Below are 21,412 nucleotides of genomic sequence, written 5' to 3' on the forward strand. Positions count from 1 at the left end.
ACGCGCACACACACAACTTTCTGCCAGCATCACATCATCAGATCACCTAGCAGCTGACCGGCTGCCCACCCGCAGCGTCCCCCATTTGTTACTCCGGCGTTGCCCTCCAGAGCCGCCCTCACAGTTTGCACCCGGGATCAAAGCCGGCCCCACGGCCAGCCCGCCCTCTCTGCCAGCTGGTGCCTGTTAGTGCTGATGCCTCTGGATCTGAAGACAGCGAGGGACAGGGTGTTGGACGCCATGAGTGGGTGGTTTCGTATCGAGCGACCGTATTGATCCCGCTGAAAGACGGGGGGGGGGGGGTTTGTTTTGTTTTGTTTTTTGTTTTGTTTTTTTCTTCCTGGAAATACGTCTGAAAGAGCGGTGTCATTGTTGGTGTCAGTGAACAACGCCGACGCGCCGTCCTCCTCCGATCCGACGCTCGCCCCCTCCGTCGCCAACGTGGTTCACCGGGAACCCCCGAAGTTTTCCCACGCAGCCGACTTGAGAGAGGGAGAAGAAGTTCTTTCGGCTCCCGCGTGTCCGACCCGGCTGGAAGGCACTCAAGTCAACGGAGGCGGCGCTCCGTGACACCGCGCCCCCTGGTGGCCGACACATCCGTTGACCATGGAGCGGCGGCTCCATCGAGAAATTCCGAGCTACCGTATGTAAATGCAGTCGGAGAGTCAGAATCCTTATTACTACTACATATGTGCATACTGTGTACAGACATATCCGTCAGTGGATTTGACGGAAGAATTGTGTCCAAGATGTGTGCAATGGCAAAAATATAATATTCATGCAGACATCTTTTCCGTCCACACCGCGTGTGTGCGTGTGTGTGTGTGTCTTTCTCCTTTAGTTAATTAGTGCAGCTTTCACTGGTTTTGTGAGTGTCCTAATGTTCAGTGTGTCCTTCTTTGACGCTACCAGTCTAGCCTCTGGCATCTCCCCAGGCCGACCCCTCATCCGTTGTAATGGTTCTGGCATTACAAGCGGACAGAATACTCTCTTATATGTTTGTGTCACTGTAACTGCCCGGTTTACTTCATAGGCGTCTGCACAGTATGTGTTATGTCTGTACGACCATATGTGCGGCCCGTACCGGTTATTTCCCTGTGAGACCACAACGCCGCCGACGCGTGTCCGTCTTCCAGCCTTATGTGACGTGATGCCGATTTATTCGAGAGCTTGGCAGTCGCCTCTGTAGCCACATTGTGCCGTCGCGTACATCCCATCGGTCGTCCCTGCCAGCAGCGAGCCATGTGGCTACCGCCGTCCCCATGGCCCTGTCCCCATTGTGTTCCAATGGTTCTCTTTGTCACCAAACGGCTGCTAGCTGCTTACCCCAGCTGTCATGGCCGCGGCAGTGGATCACAGTTAGCAATCTGTCTCCTTTATGACCCGCACCCGTACCCACCACCAGTCATGCACACAAACCCACACATAAACACAAACACGCGCAGACGGCCCGCCGCCAGGCCAGCGAAACGCATCAAATTAGCCAAGCATGCGACCCCCGAGCGCTCGGGGGCTACTTAGGGCATTTAACCAACTGATTGCGCCGCAGTTTGGCTGCCCTCGTTGTGGGTCGTGTCTAAGACCAATGGAGCGTTGTGCCGCGGGGCGTCGCGTGCCCGGGCAATATGGCCGCAGCCAGGCACGGAAGGGGAAGAGGTCACAGCCGGACGTTAAGTCTGGATAATCAGCTGTGCCGAAGAGAACGCGTGGGATGGATCACAGGACAATTCAGGAGAGCCATACACCGGACTTCCCCCCTTGGTATCCGTTGCTCGCCAGAAGCGCTCGAACATTTTCAGTGCATATTGGCATTTGCACGTCGATTTAAAGATCGGACTACCCGCGTGCGCCGCTGATGGAACCTGCCATCTTTGCGTCTCGGTGAGAGACGAGCTCGACTCAGAGATTGCTTGTTACGCGGCAGAGGCAGAGCGTCGCGGGGCGCACGGTCCCCGGCTGCGCTGTTTGTGTTTATCTCACTAGATTGAGTTTGACGTGTCCACCCATACGGAGCCGCTTCCCTCGGCGCAGGCGGCTCTTGGCTAACAGGGAAGAGGGAGGGAGGGGGAGACGGAGGGAGGGAGGGAAGAACAACTCAGGACGTCGGAGAAAAGTCGTCGCATCTCGGGCAAGACGCGCTCGGGGCGAAACCCCTCCGAGGGGCGAGCAGCCCAACGAGGGTTCGGCCGGGTTCTCCCAGGGGCCTATCTCCTGCCTCCCCCCTGTCCTCTCGCCGTTCCTCGCTCTCTCTTTCCCTCCCTCTCTCGAAGGATGCTCTGAGGGGGCCCCGTGCGCTGTCTGCCGGTCGGGCGTCCGATGCCAGAGCGCTGATGCCGGCCGCTCCTGCTGCCAGGGCGGGGGGAGGGGAAAGAAAAAGAAGGGAGGGACGCTCGGACGCCAGTCCATGCTGCACGCGTACACTGAGCCATGCGTTTGGATTTGGGTTTCAATCATCAATAAAACAACAAACTGTTGAGGTGTGTGCGGGTATGCCTCCGACATGAGGAAATGCAGGTGCTTTTTATTTTTTTTTTCTAAGCACACCCAAAGCGTAACCCATCATTCAAAGGCTTCTCCAGTAATATATGACATTTTTCATTAAAGCGGCGCTGACCTGCCGTTTCGGTTTGTGGGTAGAGCGAAGTAAATCGATATGAATATCCGGGGGGAGGATACCCGGCCGGGCAGCACTCTGACCGGGTGTCATTTTCCACATCACGTGTCCAATGTCGCGTCGCGCCGCCAGATCTTCTCCCCCCCCCGCTTTCCCGGAATCCAAGCGCCGGAAACGTCCCGCCGCGGCACACGTCAGCCCCTCCCCAGTCCGTGAGGTCAGAGCGCCTCGTCCGGACGGCCTCTCCCCTTTTTTCGCCATCCCTCCGCAGGTTTCATCTCCGACCGGTGAGGGAAAGCGCACACGAAAAAAATGACTTTTTTAAATTTATTTATTTATTTTATAAAATATGAAGAAATTGAAAGCGGGGGGGGGGTGTATTAAAGGACACAACATTTAGAATGAATAAAGAGTTGCATTGCAGGTTGAGAACTTGAACTCCACTCGCAGACAAACTCTGTCCTCGATGCAATGGCATACAAATACTGTGTTGTATGCCCAGCAGGCTGACAGCACAGGTTCAAAAAAAAAAGAAGGACACGACATTTTTCTTTAAAGCCACGTGCACACTTGCATGTAGAACACAAAAGACACACACATACGCACACACACACACACACATAGAAAATGAACTTCTGTGCCAGAGGAGCATGGTGCACTGTTGGAGGCTTTGCTACTGACTCCCGCTGTAAAAGCTGAAATGTCGTTTTTCTTCCTCGCCGAAATGCGCAGCGCTGCCTCCTACGGCGCCTCATTACCTGGTCGCGCACGCCGCACGCCGTCGGGGAATTATCAAATTTCTTTCCAGTGCACTCGGGCCACTTTCCCGCCTGCCTCTGACTTTGAATAGACTCCCAGAATTGAAGCATAACCGTCCGCCCGGTCAGAGGCTGGATGGTGTGATACTCATCTCCCGCTTGACATTAAGAACGCTTCACGGACTCGGAAGGGGAACATTATGTCGGTCTCATGAATCCGACCGGCGAGGCAGAATTTGAGACGGGGCTACAGTCGTCCTTGGGTTGCTCTCTCTCGCTCTCTCTCGCTCTCTCTCTCTCTCTCGCTCTCTCTCTCTCTCTCTCTCTCTCTCCGGTCCTCTACTTCTCTTGCCGTCTCTCTTTTTCGCTCGCTCTCTATTTCTTTCCTTCTTCCTTGCTCCCCTCACTTCACTCCCGCTTGGCTCTCTCCATCCCCCTCTTCTCCTCTCGTCTCTCCACCCCCCCCTCCCAGCGATTCACTTTCTCCCTTTACCAGTTGTTTCTTTCCTCCTCAATACCCCTTTCGTCCTGAATACTTAAGTTTCTCTCTCTCTCTCTCTCTCTCTCTCTCTCTCTCTCTCTCTCTCTCTCCATAGTTATCCCTTTTAAAACTTTCTGGGCTTTTTTTTTGGGGGGGGGAGGGTTTTCCCACCAGGCCAGGATGGAATTCCTCCGTTCAGCACTTTCCCCTCCTTTGCAGTTATTGTGCTTCGATAGAGAGAGAGAGAGAGAGAGAGAGAGAGAGATTGACTCTTTCCGTCTTTGATATCAACACCTCAAGTGAATGGCGAGAAATAAAGTCAATCCACCGAGATGGACGATTCTTATTAGCTTGCCGGAATCGCATCTCTCTCTCGCTCTCGCTCTCTCTCTCTCTCTCTCTCTCTCTCTCTCTCTCTCTCTCTCTCTCCCTTTAATCATACGTCCAACGGCGTGAACAGAATAATCTGCGAGGAGATTGTTATCTGGGAAACGATCCGTCGGTTTGTGTAGAAAGTCGGCCGGAGGACGGAGGATAAACAAGCCCCGCTGACCGGCTTGGAGAACTCCGGACCTCCCACCAAGACATGACAAATACTGTTTCACGCTTCATCTGACACACCTTGCTGCCTCTCTCTCTCACACACACACACACACACACACACACGCGCACACACACACACACACACACGCGCGCACAAAACACACAGATCCAGCCGCTCTTAACATCCCACACAGATCCAGTGGCCCCTTCAATGATGCCCTGTGAGCTTGATCGTTTGTTTCGATAGCCCCGTTGCCGTGACAACCGAGGGGTCCCCTACTGCTGCACTTTTCCCTCGGTTTGCCTTCTCTTTCTATCCCTGCGCTTCCACACGGCCGACTCGACATCTACTCAATATCTCTAATACCCATGAAATGGACAGCATCGATGGTTTATGTCTTAAACACACACACACACACACACACACACACACACACACACACACACACACACACACACACACACACACTGTACAAAGATGCCGTGAGCTGCTTTTCCACCAAGGCACAGGAACTAATTGAGGAACCATTAAAGCCCAGATACTTCTTGAGTGGGAACCTTTCTTTAGCTTACCCACACTTAAGAAGTGTGGAGATTATGGAGAATAGAAGGGACACCAAACAACTGCAAATATGAGGTAATGGAATTTTTGGTTGTATTTTGAGTTCTGGCTTTCCGTTTTATTTAAAAAAAAAAAACCCAAGTAGCCAGGGGAAACAAGTACTACAAGCATGCAGTTGTTTGACCATTTCCGCCCCAATGGTTCCTGTTCCGCCAAATAGTACCGTCTCGCTTCTCGGGCCTTTTCGGGACCAGGAACTGTCCAAGCGGAACCAGTTTCACCACCAAGTTCCTCCTGTGGAGGAAAGCCCAAGTTCCACCACACCGGGAACTAATGTTCCTGGTTCTTGAAATGGTCCCTGCAGTACTTGACTACACTTCCTCTCTTGGTTAAACTAAAGCCATGATCGGCAGTTGAGTGGGCTCTATTTATTTATTTCCTTCATTCCATCCATGCATGCCCTCCTTGACGTGCGCTCTCTCAGATCATCTGATTTCACACACCGCTGCGACCCACAGCGTACGCGTCTCCCTAATCCTACATCGAGAATACCCTTTTATTTTGGCTTTCAGAACCACAGTCGTCATTGCATTGAGCCTCAGAAAACCCTCCGAAAAACGAGATAGCAAATCTCAATGCCGCTTTTGTCTGTGTGGATGTGTGCGGTCGGGGTGTGGTGGCAGAAATGCCAGTCCGTGCATTAGTCTCGGCTTATTACTCTGTGAGCTCCTCATTCTTCTGCGTTTGTACCTCGCTCTGTCTGTTGGGTAAATGTTGCTGCTCATCCTCCCGGCTCAGTCCCCGGCACATTCCCGTCTCGGAGAAAGACGAAGAGTGTGCCAGCTCATGCCGGAGAAAACCTGGAAGTCTGTCCCCCCCCCCCCGAGGGAGGGATTCCTGCAGTGGATTAAGGGGCGATAGACCCAGGATGTTGGCTCCCTTTCTTGGGCTTACCTTACTGGAGAGGCGCCTCGGGGCTGATGGAAACCTCGGTGGTAGAAGGGGTGGAAGCACGCGAAAATGTGGTGTGTGGCGACTACGGAGGTTGAGAGGAAGATCCTCAACGACTGATGCAAAAACTAGGAACACGTGAAAACAAAATAGAACACAAAATAGGGCTGTCACGACTATGAGCTTTTTGGCAGTGATTACGTGTCATAGAAATAATTGCAATTCACAATTTATTCGTCTTTAGTTGTTCACTTTATGCCACTACCCTGGTATAAGTCTACAATAGTATATTTATATACCTCATGAAGAAGAGACATTTATTGATAATCCATAGAAAACATTTTCCCCTTAAATTTGGATGCAAACATACAATATGTCTGTAGAATGTCACAATTTCACGAAACGGTTCGAATTGGTTCAGATTGGTTCAAGTAATTGCGTTCTAGGAATCCTGTAATAATTGGGAAGGGGTATAATGAATCTGGAAATGCAGATGTATACAACATTTTAGACAAAAACATGCATTTTACCAACACACATACATGCACAATACACATACACACACACACACACACACACACACACACACACACACACACACGTTTTTATCAGGTTATGTAACCTTTCATATCCAATAACTTTAACCTGTGGTTTCCTTGCTGTTTCTATGGATACAGTTTCATTATCAACAGCCCGCACAGCAAAGGTTGACGGGCCGAGGTTGCCTGTCTTAGAGGCCCACGGCCTTCTGGAGAACTATCGAGTTTCCAGTCAATCATAAGCAGGTGTTAGGTCTGAACACCAGGCCTCCCAATAATTACTTTAATTGAAAGGATTTCAGTGTGTGTGTGTGTGTGTGTGTGTGTGTGTGTGTGTGTGTGTGTGTGTGTGTGTGTGTGTGTGTGTGTGTGTGTGTATGTGTGTGTGTGCAGATCTACCAAGAGATGGAGGGATATTCACACACGTCTTAAAGCTCCAGGATTGCTTAAGGGGTAACAGTCTCTTCTAAGTTGGAGCAATACCAAAGAAGCAGTATGTGCACAACTACCACATCCACACCCCCCCCCCCCCACACACACACACACATGCACACGCACGAACAAGTGTACGTTATACCTGTATACACTCTGTCGACCACAGAGCTGTGGAATAGAGTAAGGAATGTGTGGAGTCTGGAGAGGTTTCTCTTTCATGTTGACAACACAAAGCCCTGCTCTGTTTCATGGAAGAAAAAACAAGATTCTTTTGGCTTTTAACATTCCGTTTTACTTCACTTTGGATTTTCGTTTTTACATGTTTGACCGTAGACATCCATACATTATATGTTTGACTTAATTTTCTTCAAAGATAGAGTTTGAAATGAAACATTATTGATTTTGAAAGGAAAATGTTACCTGTCAGCAGTGGCCGTTTTATTGATTTGGAGGCCCGAGGCAGGACCAATGTGGGACCCTTCACTGCAAGCATGGCCCGTAAACAATAACTATTTTGAAATAATTATAACTGGAAGGGAAGGCTGAACAGCGTCATCAACACACAACTGTTTTTGTTTTTAAAAAAGCATTTACATAACAGTAAGAATATACATGTTTTATAAAAGTGGAATTATTTAGGAGTACGGACACCACAACAAAATGTAAAGTCTATCAATAATATGTGACCCACCGCAGCAAAACCCGCTGTCTCGCGTTTTTCTAAAATTGAGCCGCCAAATAAGTTGAAAAAAAACTTTCTTGAAGGAAAATTAGATTTTTAAATCTGAAATCTGAAATCTGAAAATCTGCCAATCACCAACCTCAAGGACTGCATCACGTCAACAACTTCGTCGGTCTCCTCCGGTGGTTCTTGATAATAATTAGTTTCATCGTCACATTCAGGTTGAAATCCGCTGTTTGAAATGTTCTCCAAGTCCGGGATAATATCAGATTCAGTGTCGCTGTCGGAGAACTGACTGTCATTGTGGAAAATTAAGTCCAGTACGCGCTGCTTACGCTGACTTGGATCTATCGCACTGATCAGATTTAGGTCCGCGATATGATTTAGATCTTTCTCCACCCGCTTCTCGTAATCCATAACATGGAGCCTCGTCTTGTTTTACGGAAGTGACGTCAGTGACGTCAGCATCTCTTCTTTGAAGGTAGATATTGGTACATGGCACCTCCACAACGATGTCTCCGTGTATGTGTAAAAGTAGTACGATTGAAAGGTTGAACTCTATCAAAACGGTATCGCATTGTGACTTCACATCACATGGAATATGGATGAAATACCTTCACCTGGACGGTCGCTTTAAATGAAACGATCGCTCGGAGTTGTTCAGCGCTATTCAGCCTCTCGGTAAGTGAACTGTTTCCCCATGTAATCTAACGGGAATATTTATCTCCACAGTTTAACATTTTTCTACTATTTATAAATCAAACTCGGTTTTGAAAATACGTTGAGGGATAAAAACCACACAAAGGAACACAAATCTGGAAAAATCTAATTCTCCTTCAAGAAAGGTTTTTTCAACTTATTTGGCTGCTCCTGGGAATTTTAGAAATGTGTGAGACAGCGGGTTTGCATATATGAAAGGAACCAGCGGGTTTGCGGTGGGTCACATATATGAAATACTATTTTAATCCATTTATCCATCGCAGGCTCTACTCCAGACTTTTCCAATCGTCCCCCTCCTAATCAGCACTGTGACATCATAGCATTGTGACATGTCTGTCTATGCCTACAGTATACTGTATACCAGTCCTGTTGACTCGGGCGGTGCCAGATTGCCTAGTACCTTTCACCCAGCTTTCAGCGTCTTATTCTGTATCTTTGCCTGACTGGTTCTGGCCATGTTCCCGCCTTCTGGAGGACGAGTTGGCAGCACAGAAACTCCCAGCAGATCTTGATGATTTTGTCGCTCTCACCATTCGCATTGACGGACGTATCCGGGATCCGCAGAAGGAAAGGGCTCACTTCTCTTGGCCCCGGCGGCCACCTCGCTGCTATGCTCAGTCTCCCCCCTCCAGAGTAAGCTCCCAGTGCCCCTACGGACACGCTAAAGCCCATGCAGCTAGGCCCGTTCTCCCGCTCTCCACTTCAGAACAACAGTCCCGCTTGTAGGAGAACAGGGACAGAGCAGCCATTTCGTCTCCGCCTGCCCAGTATAAGCCACAGCTCACCAGTAATCCAGACGGCGCTGGTATGCCGGGCTGTGACCTTCTTCAAGGCTCCTCACCTCCCGGAGGGTCGGCACTTCTTGCTGTCGGTGCCAGAGACTAGGCCATGGAAAGTTTTATCAACGACTCATTGGCAACAGGGATTATCCGCCCGTCCTTGTCTCCAGCCGGAGCCGGATTATTTTTCATGGACAAGAAGGACAACAAAATGCGGCTCTCTATTGACTACAGAGGTCTCAACGATGTCACAGAAAGAATAGGTACCCCCTCCCACTCATTGCGTCTGCTTTTGAACTGTTACAGGGAGCCACCATTTTCACCAAGCTTGACCTCAGAGACCTGCACCATCTGGTTCATACAGTATTAGGGAGGGGGTTAAATGGAGAGAGTCTCCTCAGGAATGCGTGCAGCACGTCCGCCGGGTCCTCCAGAGACTCCTGGAAAACAAACTGTTAGTCAAGGTAGAGAAGTATGTTTTATGTGTCCAAGGTGTTGTTGCTTGGGTTATCAACACCGGTGGAGTTCAGATGGACTCTGCCAAGGTGCAGGCAGTCACAGATTGGCCTGTCCCTTCCACCAGCAAGGATCTCCAACGATTCCAATGTTTGCGAACTTCTATCATTAATTCCAGCAGAGAAGGCATTTTGTGAGTTGAAGGCTAAATTCACCTCAGCCCCTATTTTCACCTTACCAGATCCTACTCTGCAGTTTGTTGTGGAGGTGGATGCCTCCAACTCATTGGTTGGGGCCACTCCATCCCAGAGTTCATTCGAGGATCCCGAGATGCATCCCTGTTCCTTTTTTTCACGTAAGTACTCTTCCGCTGAAAGTTACTATACTACTACTATGTCGGTAACTGCGAGCTGCTCGCAGTTAAACTGGCTTTGGAAGTATGGAGGAGGTGGAGCAACCCCTTGTAGTCTGGATGGACCACTGGAATCTTCGAGTACATCCATTCGGCCAAGCGTTTAAATTCTCGCCAAGCCAGGCGGGCGCTATTTTTAACCCGCTTTAACGTTTCTATCTCCTATCGCCCAGGGTCAGAGAACAGTAAAGCTGACGGGTTATTTCGCCAGTTCTAGCCTGCCACATCCTCAGCAGACCTGAAGGGCATTCTCCCGCCCACTTGGGTCATCAGGCCGTCACGTGGGACATTGAAAACAGGGTTAAAGAATCTCACTCTTAATATCCATCTCCGAGTGCCTGCCCTCATAACCGGCTGTTTGTATGTTCCTGCCGCTCTCCGATCTCAGGTTCTCCAGTGGGGTCACTCATTGTGTCTTGCTTGTCACCCTGATGTGAGACGCACCCTGGCCCTGCTGTGCCAATGCTTCTGGTGGTCCTCTATGGAGGGAGACACTAAGGCGTTAGTTGCCACATGTCGCATCTTTGATAGGGGGACACAGTCTACATTTCATTTCTGGTCTGGAGTTTTGCAGTCTCCCGAGAGACTCTGTCAGTCTGGCCTTCACCTCCAGTCCAACGGTCAAGCCGAATGGATAAACCAGGAGATGAAGACCACGCTACATTGCATCTCCTCACTCAATTTCCTGTCAGTGCAAGCAGTTGATCTTGGTCAATTTTGCAAATCACACACTTGCCACTTCAGCCACTAGACTCTCCCCATTCCAGTGTTCCAGAGCTTATAAACCTTCGCTCTTCCCTGAGCAGAAGCGGGAGGCCAGTGTCCCGTCAGTCCAGGCTTTCATCCTCCGATGTCAGCACACATTGATCCAAGCGCGTTCCACTCTCCTGCACTCCTCAGATCGGTACCAGCACAGCTCTTAACTTTCATCATCGTTCTGCACCACACGACACTTCGAGACAGAACGTCTGGCTCTCCACTCGGGACCTGCCCCTCCAGGTCGAGAGCCAGAAGCTGGCTCCCAGATTTGTAGGACCATTCCCTAGCGCAAGGTCATCAATCCTGCCGCGATCTAACTTCGTCTTCCCTGGTCTATGAAGATCCTCCATACGTTCCATGTTTCTCGGCTCAAGTAGAAGTAGCTTCAGGCTTCCTCTAGACCTCTACCTCCTCCCTGACTCATCGACGGCGCAACCGCCTACATGATCCGCCACCTTGTCAGCCTCGCCGTGGGAGGGGCTTCCAGTACCTGGTAGAGGTAGGGTCCCTGCCGTGGCATCCTAGACCCGTCCCTCATCAGGGATTTTCACTGGGACCCCCTGGACCAGCCTGGTGGGATGTCAGGGGGTGTCCCTGGAGGGGGGGAGCTCTGTCACAACTTCGGTTGCTATCTCATATTCTGTCACTTATCCTGTTTATTTCTCCTGCCGTTTAAGATTTGGTCTTTCCTATAGTTCTGCCCTTCCCAATCCGCATCCTCCAATCGGCACTGTGACATCACAGCACTGTGATAACATGTCTGTCTATGCCGACAGTATCTATGCCAGTGCTGTTCATTTACGCGGTGCCAGATTAACTAGTAGCTTCCACCCAGCTTTCCAGTGTCTTTTTCTATATCCTTGCCTGCCTGGTTCTGACCGTGTTCCCATCTTGTGGATTCTCGATTACCCTTTACCTACCCCTTTTTGGATTGTTAGCCTTACGGACTGATTTCCAGGTTTGACGTCCTCCCCCCATTAAAGAACTGTTCCATCTACTTGAGTCTCTGTGGTCGTGCTAATGGGTTCAAGTCCGTCTCAGCCGTTATAAATCAAATGATTGGAGAAGTTCAGTGAGATTCGGTGGTTCAAAGACATTAGCCGCTGTCGGAGGACTTGAGGGTTCAATTCTGAGTGAGCAATAGAAAGGCTGCACCCGAGGGCATTAAAAACTTCCAGAGACCGGGCCAAGCTGAAGGCGACCTGGTGGCATGATGGTTCAGACACTGCCTTCTAGCGTTGCTGTTGCACTCCACGACGACAGTCAGTTCGAATAGCCGAGCATAGTTTTCTGTCCGAAAGCCCCCTAGCGTCATCGTTCCAACAGGCTGCGAGGGCACCAAATGTTCCGAGTTTGTCACACCACAGAAAATGTGTTATTAACCACGCAGCCAAATTTGAATGTTTAAAAAAAATCGGCAAGTATATTAAATTAGGTTTCAAAATTGTGAAAAAACAGCCAATTCCCTCTGTTCTGAAACGCTGGGGGCGTGTCCGCTGAAGACGCTGAAACCACGGCCAATCGCGTTAGCCGTGTTATAATAAATAAACATTTACGTTGGGAGTAACTTCCATGTTTAAATGTTCTGCTGAACCCAGTCTTGTGCCTCTAGTTGCTCACCTCAAAGTGCCGTTGCCTGGCACGGCGAGAATCTCCGAAGACACCTTTTACTCCAGGTGTTTATTCCCAAAACAGTGTTTTATCCCATACTCCAGGTTGTTAGCTGAGCTTATTTCACCACTGATGCTACGATTCCGACCTGGTGTTTATATAGTGTTGGGGGGGCGGGGCCATGCCAATGTTGACTGCTATACGTCATCGAGTCAAGGCACTGAAAGTGCGAGGAACATTTTGTTTTGTAGAGATTATTATTATTATTATTATTCGCCGTGGCGCAGGAGGTAGAGCGGGTCGTCCACTAATCAGAGTTCCTGGTTCGATCTCCGGCTCCTCCCCGGCGTCGCGCCGAAGTGTCCTTGAGCAACACACTGAACCCCTAACCGCTCTCGTTGAGCAGGTGTGTGCCTTGCATGGTTTCCGCCGCCATCGATGTATAAATGTGTGTGTGAATGGGTGAAGGCGAGGCACGTACTGTAAAGCACTTTGAGTGGTTGGAAAAGCGCTTTATGAGATGCAGTCCATTTACCATGCAGTCCATTCCCCTACGCGTTGCATTTTTGAGGGGCTTGGGATGCTCGAAAAACCCGCTCGAAAGCTCAAAAAAATTGACACACACGAGAACTGGTAAAAATTGTTAAGTTCTACGGTGATTGGGCTCAGGCGTAGCCACAGACTCCAAAGTGCCCCCGAACACAGGGCAGGTTCGGCATAAAATTTGTTTGAGGTTCACAAAATTGGGGGTGGTCATTGCGCTGAACTTGAAGAAAATAATAAAATAATATAATATAGGTTTTTTTTATAGTTTTTTAATATTATTTTCTTGCCCAACAGGAAGTCAACCGTTTTGGATTTTGTGCATCATTTTTCATTTTAAGAACGCATGTTTGAGGCCTTTAGGATGCACAAAAACTCACGAAACATTGCACCCATGTTCAAAGTAGTTGCTTTTACTTCACTCATTTTTATTATTATTTTTATTCTCCATTTTTTATGACTTTGAATCCTAATGGTCTGCAGTGTAACGCACAAAAACTCACCAGAACACATTCCTAGTATATCTAAATGTAGCTGGTGGAAATAAACTGATTCTGACAGCGTAGATGGGTGATAATACCGCACGATATGGGATATGGGAGTGATATAAAAAAAAGTGTCAGATTATAATAAAAAACGTTCAATAAAACGCCGACGGCCATATTTCAGGGAAGGATCCGCTTGTTTGTAGCTTTACCTACGTGTTAGACAACCAGGGGGACCGATGTCACCCATCTAATGGCTGCATGCGGATCTGCGCCTTCTCCGGAACGACGGGCTTCACCGAAAACACACACACACACACACACACACACATACATGAATAAATGTGTTTTCATTGAGCAAATCTGTAAACAGTATCTCATACATTTGTCCCAAATACTTGTGAATGCAGTGCCCATTATCTGTCTTCTACCCTATTCCCTGTCTGTCACACACACACACACACAGGAACACACACACACACACACGCACACACACACATGACGAATCAAAAGCATGCCTCATTGTGTCAGTTTCTTCGTCTCAGTTTCTTTCTCTGTCGCAGCTTTCCAACTCATAAGTACACACAAGACTTAGACACACGCACACACACACACGCACGCACACACACACACACACACACACACACAGGCACACACACGCACACAGGCCTAAACCTCGCTCTCTCACGGACACTCAGCCTCACAAACACAGAAAATCGAAATCACAAATCGGCTTAACTCTCCCCGACGCATCTGTGAATTAAGCCTTTCCGTTGCTCTCTCTGTCTCATTATAGAAGCATTGTGCGCGGCTGAATCGGTTACAGGTACCCCACCGCTTCCACCCCTCCTCTCTCTCCCTCCCTCCCTCCCTCCATATCCCTCTATCTCTCCCCATCGCTCGACCTATCCCGCTCTCTTCCCGCCTCATTATTTTACCTCCTTTTCTGTTTTTCCTCCCATCCCTGTTCCATCCCTTTCAGCGGCTCTCTCTCCCCTATCTCTCCTCCGTGCCGCTTCTCCCCCTCCCCCCCCCTCTCCCTCCCTCTCTCCCTTTTATCTCTCCCTCTCCTCTCCAGCGCCATCCTCTTCGCTGTTCTTGCGCTTTTGTGACCTCCACCACTCTCTCCCTAATCATATCTCTCTCTCTCATCACTTCACTCATTTCCTCTCCCTTTTCTCGCTCTCTCTCTTACCGCCACCCTCTCTCACTTGAGTTCAGTTCTTTCCATTCAGATGCTCTTCTGTGCCTACTGCTGCCCACACACAACCACACACACACACACACACACACACACACACACACACACACACCTCTATTCCTCCCACTTCTTTCTCTTTAAGCAAAGTCAAGTCAGTTGTATTTGTATCCGTGTGTATTTTAGCTGAGCTCTCTTTTCTTCACTTGAAAGGAAAACAAAATAAAACGTGTGTGTGTGCGTGTGTGTGTGCGTGCGTGCGTGCGTGCGTAGTGCAAAATGAAAGGTTGAAACATATGCTGGATGATGCGGAGAAAGAGAGAAGAGGCGAGACACATTGCGTTGTGGTCTGAGACGGTTTGAAATGGAAAACCTGGAACGTTGTCACACGACGTCGGCAGCTTTCCTAGATTTTGCATTCTTTTAACTGCATCCGAACATGTCATGAAAAACCCGGCGTGCATTATAAGAATCACTTTTTAGATCCCCGTGCGGAAATTTGTCATTATTTGACCCGTCCTGCCCATTACGTAGCCCGGAGACCAACTGCAGTTTTAGTTCTTCGTAGTGTAAAATTGTGATAAACGGTATTAATGTGGTCTTTTAAGTCGTTTTCTGAACTCCTTAGACTGTTCCAATTAATGCCTCTACCTGATTAGTCGTAAGATCCCCGTTTATAATTATTGTTTTTCAACTATATATATTTATTTATTAGTTTGTTTGTTTTTTTCTTCAGTGAGTATTGTCTGTAAGCATCAACAGTCATATTATTGGTATTTGGTTGACGTCACCCAGGCCTTGGAGGGCGTGTACGTTCCGCACAGAAAGGCTCCGGGTCGGGTTTCGCACCCAGAACCGTCTTGGCCCTCAGTCCATTCGGTGGTCAAGGTCCCCACAGAATTTACCGCCTGAGTGAACAGACTTTGGGGCGATTAGAGTGAGGTGCAATTTAAATGATTCGAACACAAATGTTTGTTTGTTTAACACGGCCGCTGTTAAAGAGAGAGAGCGAGTGGGGGCAGGGGGTGGGGCCGACTGAGGATGGGAAAGCGAAGTAGACAGAGAGTGAGGAGAGGGAGAGATGAGGAAGAGGCAAGAGAGAGAGAGAGAGAGAGAGCAAGATGGAGGTGTAAAGAGTGGGGAAAGAGAGAGAGAGGGAGGGAGGAGAGAGAGAGATAGAGAGAGAGAAAGAGATGGAGGTGTAAAGAGTGTGGAAAGAGAGAGAGAGAGAGAGAAAGAGATGGAGGTTTAAAGAGTGTGGAAAGAGAGAGAGAGAGAGAGAGAGAGAGAGGAGAGAAGTAGTGAATGACTAGAAGAGGAGAAAGGTGGAGGAGCAGGGAGCGGCGCGGCGCTGCCTGTGTTGTGAATGCAGCGAGAAGACGAGCAGAGCACTTCTGACAAGCTGTCTGCACAGTTTGTTCTCCAATCAGCCCACACACACACACACACACACACACACACACACACACACACACACACACACACAAATGCAGGGCATCAGCATCTGTCTCACGCACACACACAGACACAAAAGAACACCGTCAGGCTCACGCTCATGGACACACACACTGTCAGCATCTGTCTCCAGTATACCTTGTAATCACACACACACACACACACACACACACACACACTGGCAGAGCGGCAGAGGAAGAGGAGGAAAAAGGAGGCTCAGTTTCTCCAGAGGCTTCGCTGCTGGGGAGATGGAGCCATCTCGACAGTTTCATCACACTCCAGGAGAGGAGGCGTCTGACTCGCCCCGTTAGGGAGAACACACAGCGTTTAATACCGGAGAGAGAGAGAGAGAGAGAGCGAGAGCGAGAGAGAGGTGTCCGCGCTGGTCGATCAATAAGCTGCAGCAGATATTGACGGGTTTGATTTCCTGTCGACAGCTTTGTGTAGATGTTCCAATCAATTTGTTCCACCGTTTAATCACATCTCTTTTACCCTTCTCCTTGTCCTCCAACATCTACCCATCTGTCTATCCATCTATCCATCTATCTATCCATCTATCTCTATCCCATCTCTCCAACCTCGCTCTTTCTTGCCACCTCTACATCTCTCTCCTCTCTCTTCTCCCCTTCATGGCTCCCTCCTCTTCTCCTCCTCTCTCCTCCTCTCTCTCTCCCCCCCCTCCATCCCCCTCCTCTCTCCACCTCCGCCTGCAGGGGGCGGTGATCACGCCAGCCATGGACCACACCATGTCCATGCAGCCTGCCAGCATGATGGGCCCCCTCGCCCAGCAGATGAACCATCTGTCCCTGGGCACTACAGGAAGTGTGAGTAGCCCAAATCTCCTGGGACCAAGACGGAGGGAAGGATTTATCCGGACGATTGCCGTGTCCGGATTCGATCCTTCTCCCCTAAATGCCGAGTCCTAAACGGGGAAACGAGTCAGAGCAGCTCTAATCACATGTTGCGAGATACACACAAGTGGTCAAATTTAAATTTGCAATAATTATGCAAAATCGAGTCCAGAGTTGTATGTTTCCATCTAAATTTGAGGGGGATTTTATGTTGATCAATGTTGAATTTAAATGTTGCCACAAATAGTATATGAATTTGGTGCCTCGATGCCTTTTATGTAAATTGCACACCAATTTTAACAGATGTGTTATTACACTGTTATCGGGAACAGTTATCTGAAGATAATGGCATAAACTCAACAAAAACAACTATTTGAATGACAGTTAATCGTCAACCAAATGGCTGCGATCTTGACGGCCCTCGCGGCGCTCGCTGAGTATTTGAAGGTTTTGCGTGTCGCACATTCTGTTGGATCCAAGGCAATTCAAAGTCCAACATCCGCTGCTTTAAGTTTAAACAGAGGGACGGGAGGTCGATGTGAAGTCTGTGCGGGCACTGGACGGGTTTTTACATTTCCTGGCCTGGAACTCGACGCGTACAAGGCTGTTGCCACTTTTCCCCGCGTCGCGAAGCCGCCGCGAAGCCTCCGTGAAGCCGCCGTGAAGCCGCCGTATCGTTTTGCTTTGCACGCCGCGTGCGTTCAGCGCCGTATTTGAAGAAAGGCATATTTCCTCCCTGATCTTCCACATTAAACAGATTTCCTGCAAGGCTTTGCGCTGTGATGAGGCTCTGTGTTCCCTCAGGCACTGTGTGTGTGTGTGTGTGTGTGTGTGTGTGTGTGTGTGTGTGTGTGTGTGTGTGTGTGTGTGTGTGTGTGTGTGTGTGTGTGTGTGTGTGTGTGTGTGTGTGTGTGTGTGTGTGTGTGTGTGTGTGTGCGCGCGTGTGTGTGTGCGCGCGCGCACGTGCAGTATCAATCCCGCTTCTATTTCTACATTTGTCGCACTCTCTTCCTCTGCCTCTGTTCATTCCCTCTTTCCTTCCTTCTATCGTTTCATTTATCGCTCTTTTTTGCCACTCCCTGTGTGTTTTTTTTCCTTTTTCTTCACACTTGCTACGCTCCGTCTCTCACCCAGCCTCGAAAGCACACAAGCTATTAGTCCATCCATCTCTCTTGTTTCACACACACACACATGCACACGCACACGCACAGGCACACACACACACACACAAGACGCACACACACACAGCGGCCCTTGAACCAGGAACTCCCCCCGTGTCGGGATCAAGTTGACTTAGAGGTGTCACACAGTTCTGAGGCCTCCACTTTCCGCCCCACTCCACTGCCCTCAGGCCAGGCATGCCGGCAGATTTACTTCTTTTTGAAGTGTGTGTGTGTGTGTGTGTGTGTGTGTGTGTGTGTGTGTGTGTGTGTGTGCGTGTGTGTGTGTGTCTTGTGTGTGTGTGTGTGTGTGTGTGTGTGTGTGCGTGTGTGTGTGTGTCTTGTGTGTGTGTGTGTGTGTGTGTGTGTGTGTCAGTGTGTGTGTGTGTGTGTGTGTGTGTGTCAGTGTGTGTGCCGGATATGTGGGCGTGTGCGTGTGTGTGTGCGTGTTTAAAACGGTGCGCTTTTGTACGTTTCCCCATGTGTTTCCAGGTGAGCTGTCACGGGCTGTGACGCCATGTTGGATCTGTCAGAAATGCCCCCTCCTTAATCTGCCCCGGCTGCTCTAACAGCCGGGATTAGAGCCCGGCTAATCTACGACGATGGCTTCTGATGTCTGACGGGGGGCGCATTGTGGCTGGAAGTGGGTTAAGGCGCTCACCGGTTCTAGCTTTTTCTTACACGCCTCCACCTCTCTCTCTCTCTCTCTCTCTCTTACTCGCTCCCCTCGTCTACCTGCTTAGCGTGTCCTGCGGCGCTGATCGCCTTTGGGAATTGAGACGGGTTTCTTGCGATGTTCGCTGCGGAGCCAGAAGTGGAACGCTCCTTCACGCCGTCTGATCGCCGAATCTCCCAAACCAGTGGCCCGCCCCTCCGCCCCCCCCCCCCCCCCCAGGGGTCCTCGGAGAGATTCTGGGGGGTCCCCAGCAAACTCATTAATCGTCAAACATAACCGTTATTTCATTTTCCAGACATTATCACTATTCGAGGAGGTACCATAATGACTGTTTTGATCCTAGTTTCACCGCTATCTCCCTAATTATTTTCGAGACAGAGATGGAATTGGGACCTAAATCATATCTAATGATAAAAAAAAAATCATCTAAAAGGTTAAGAAACACCGTCCTAAAACAACCGACTCGGCAAGAAGGCCACGCCTCAGAATGCTTGTGGCTGTTCTGGATTTTCCTGCGGCGGTTGTTTGCGTCTCGGTGTGTGTTTGTGTGTGGCTGCGGCTTTTTTTTTTTCTTCTCTGCCACCCGCCCCGACAGAAAGAGAACCAAATGTTCCCGTACGTCCAGCTGGTGACAGTGGTGGCGGTAGATTTTCCGAGAATGCCGTGTTATTTTGGTCGGGAGCAGACGGCGAGGCCCGTTCCAGCCAAGCGGTGGAGAAATGCCCGCCTCGTTAGGAGGAAACACCGCTTGTATGTGTGCGTCCGAGGGGAATCCGGTTCTGTCCTTCCAAACAAACCAAACCACTCCAGCGGCTTTGGGGGGGGGGAGGATGAGAAAAAAACAAAAAAAAACTGGTGTGCAGAATCTCAATGGATCTCACATTGACCATTTGTAAACACCTGGTTTTGGTGGATGTGCTGTAAACGGAGAACGCCCCATCATGCGTTGGGGTTGCGTGCGAGCATGTCGTGCCTACAAGTGTCCACCATGTGTGTTTACACACACCGTCTGCCGAGCGCGCACGTACCGTATACCTCCGTCTGCTGAGCGCGCACGTACCGCATACCTCCGTCTGCTGAGCGCGCACGTACCGTATACCTCCGTCTGCTGAGCACGCACGTACCGCATACCTCCGTCTGCCGAGCGCGCACATACCATATACCTCCGTCTGCCGAGCGCGCACGTACCGTATACCTCCGTCTGCTGAGCGCGCACGTACCGCATACCTCCATCTGCTGAGCGCGCACGTACCGCATACCTCCGTCTGCTGAGCACGCACGTACCGTATACCTCCGTCTGCTGAGCGCGCACGTACCGTATACCTCCGTCTGCCGAGCACGCACGTACCGCATACCTCCGTCTGCCGAGCGCGCATGTACCGCATACCTCCGTCTGCCGAGCGCTCACGTACCGTATACCTCTGTCTGCCGAGCGCGCACGTACCCTATCCCTCCGTCTGCCGAGCGCGCACGTACCGTATCCCTAAGTCTGCCGAGCGCGCACGTACCATATACCTCCGTCTGCCGAGCACTCACGTACCCTATCCCTCCGTCTGCCGAGCGCGCACGTACCCTATCCCTCCGTCTGCCGAGCGCGCACGTACCATATACCTCCGTCTGCCGAGCACTCACGTACCCTATCCCTCCGTCTGCCGAGCGCGCACGTACCGTATCCCTCCGTCTGCCGAGCGCGCACGTACCCTATCCCTCCGTCTGCCGAGCGCGCACGTACCGTATCCCTAAGTCTGCCGAGGGCGCACGTACCGTATCCCTGCGTCTGCCGAGCGCGCATGTACCGTATCCCTCCGTCTGCCGAGCGCGCACGTACCATATACCTCCGTCTGCCGAGCGCGCACGTACCGTATACCTCCGTCTGCCGAGCGCGCACGTACCCTATCCCTCTGTCTGCCGAGCGCGCACGTACTGTATACCTCCGTCTGCCGAGCGCGCACGTACCGTATCCCTAAGTCTGCCGAGCGCGCACGTACCGTATCCCTCCGTCTGCCGAGCGCGCATGTACCGTATCCCTCCGTCTGCCGAGCGCGCACGTACCGTATCCCTCCGTCTGCCGAGCGCGCACGTACCGTGTACCCCTGCGGTGTTTGACATGACAAGAGGTGACCTTCCCCCCTGCTCCCTTCATCCTGCCCCTCCGTGTCACGGGATCGTAGAACCCCGACTCTCTGTCGTCATGGTGACACAGCTGATTGGCAGCTCCTCTGTCCCAGGAAGACAGAGGAGCGTGAGGCACTCTCCTCCATTATCCCCGCTACTCTCCCACCGGTTCTCCTCTGGGGGTGTGCCACGCCGCCGCCGCCGCCGCCCCAAGCATGCCGACGCCCAAACTGCGGCGACGCATTGGCTGCACGCTTTCACCCTTCGTCCTGGTAGCATGGTCCTCACCGTGGGTTGCTAAGCGACCCCATTGGAGCATATTGGTTTGCTGAAGAGAGCCTCGATTGTGACGGTTGAAGGAGTTGATGGACTCTCACCTCCAAGTTTTTTATAGCGACGACATGTTTGTACTAATGTCCACTGTACTCAGTGTGTGAGTGAGTGATGGCTTTTTGGACATATCACATAGTCATACAGCCGCTTCACTTCCTTTCTGCACGTTGCCGCAGGGAAACCTCCACCGCTACCTTGCCCACAATGTACTGTGCAGTGTTTGGACCCTATGATACTTGTCATATGCAGTATGTCTTTTCAGCATACTAAGTGCACATACCATGGTTTCGGACC

General features: G+C 50.4%; 1 protein-coding gene across 1 annotated transcript in view; it reads left to right on the forward strand.

The window, feature by feature from the left end:
- The window catches only part of rbms3 (RNA binding motif, single stranded interacting protein), a 244,616-nt gene that overhangs the window by 214,185 nt on the left and 9,019 nt on the right, over positions 1-21,412 (forward strand). The window contains exon 11 of the mRNA XM_080017529.1: positions 16,697-16,807. Coding sequence (XP_079873655.1) covers positions 16,697-16,807 — 111 coding nt within the window. The remainder of the gene's footprint in view (positions 1-16,696; positions 16,808-21,412) is intronic.

Source organism: Zeus faber (genome assembly GCF_960531495.2).
Source record: "Zeus faber genome assembly, chromosome: 1".
Lineage (NCBI taxonomy): Eukaryota > Metazoa > Chordata > Actinopteri > Zeiformes > Zeidae > Zeus > Zeus faber.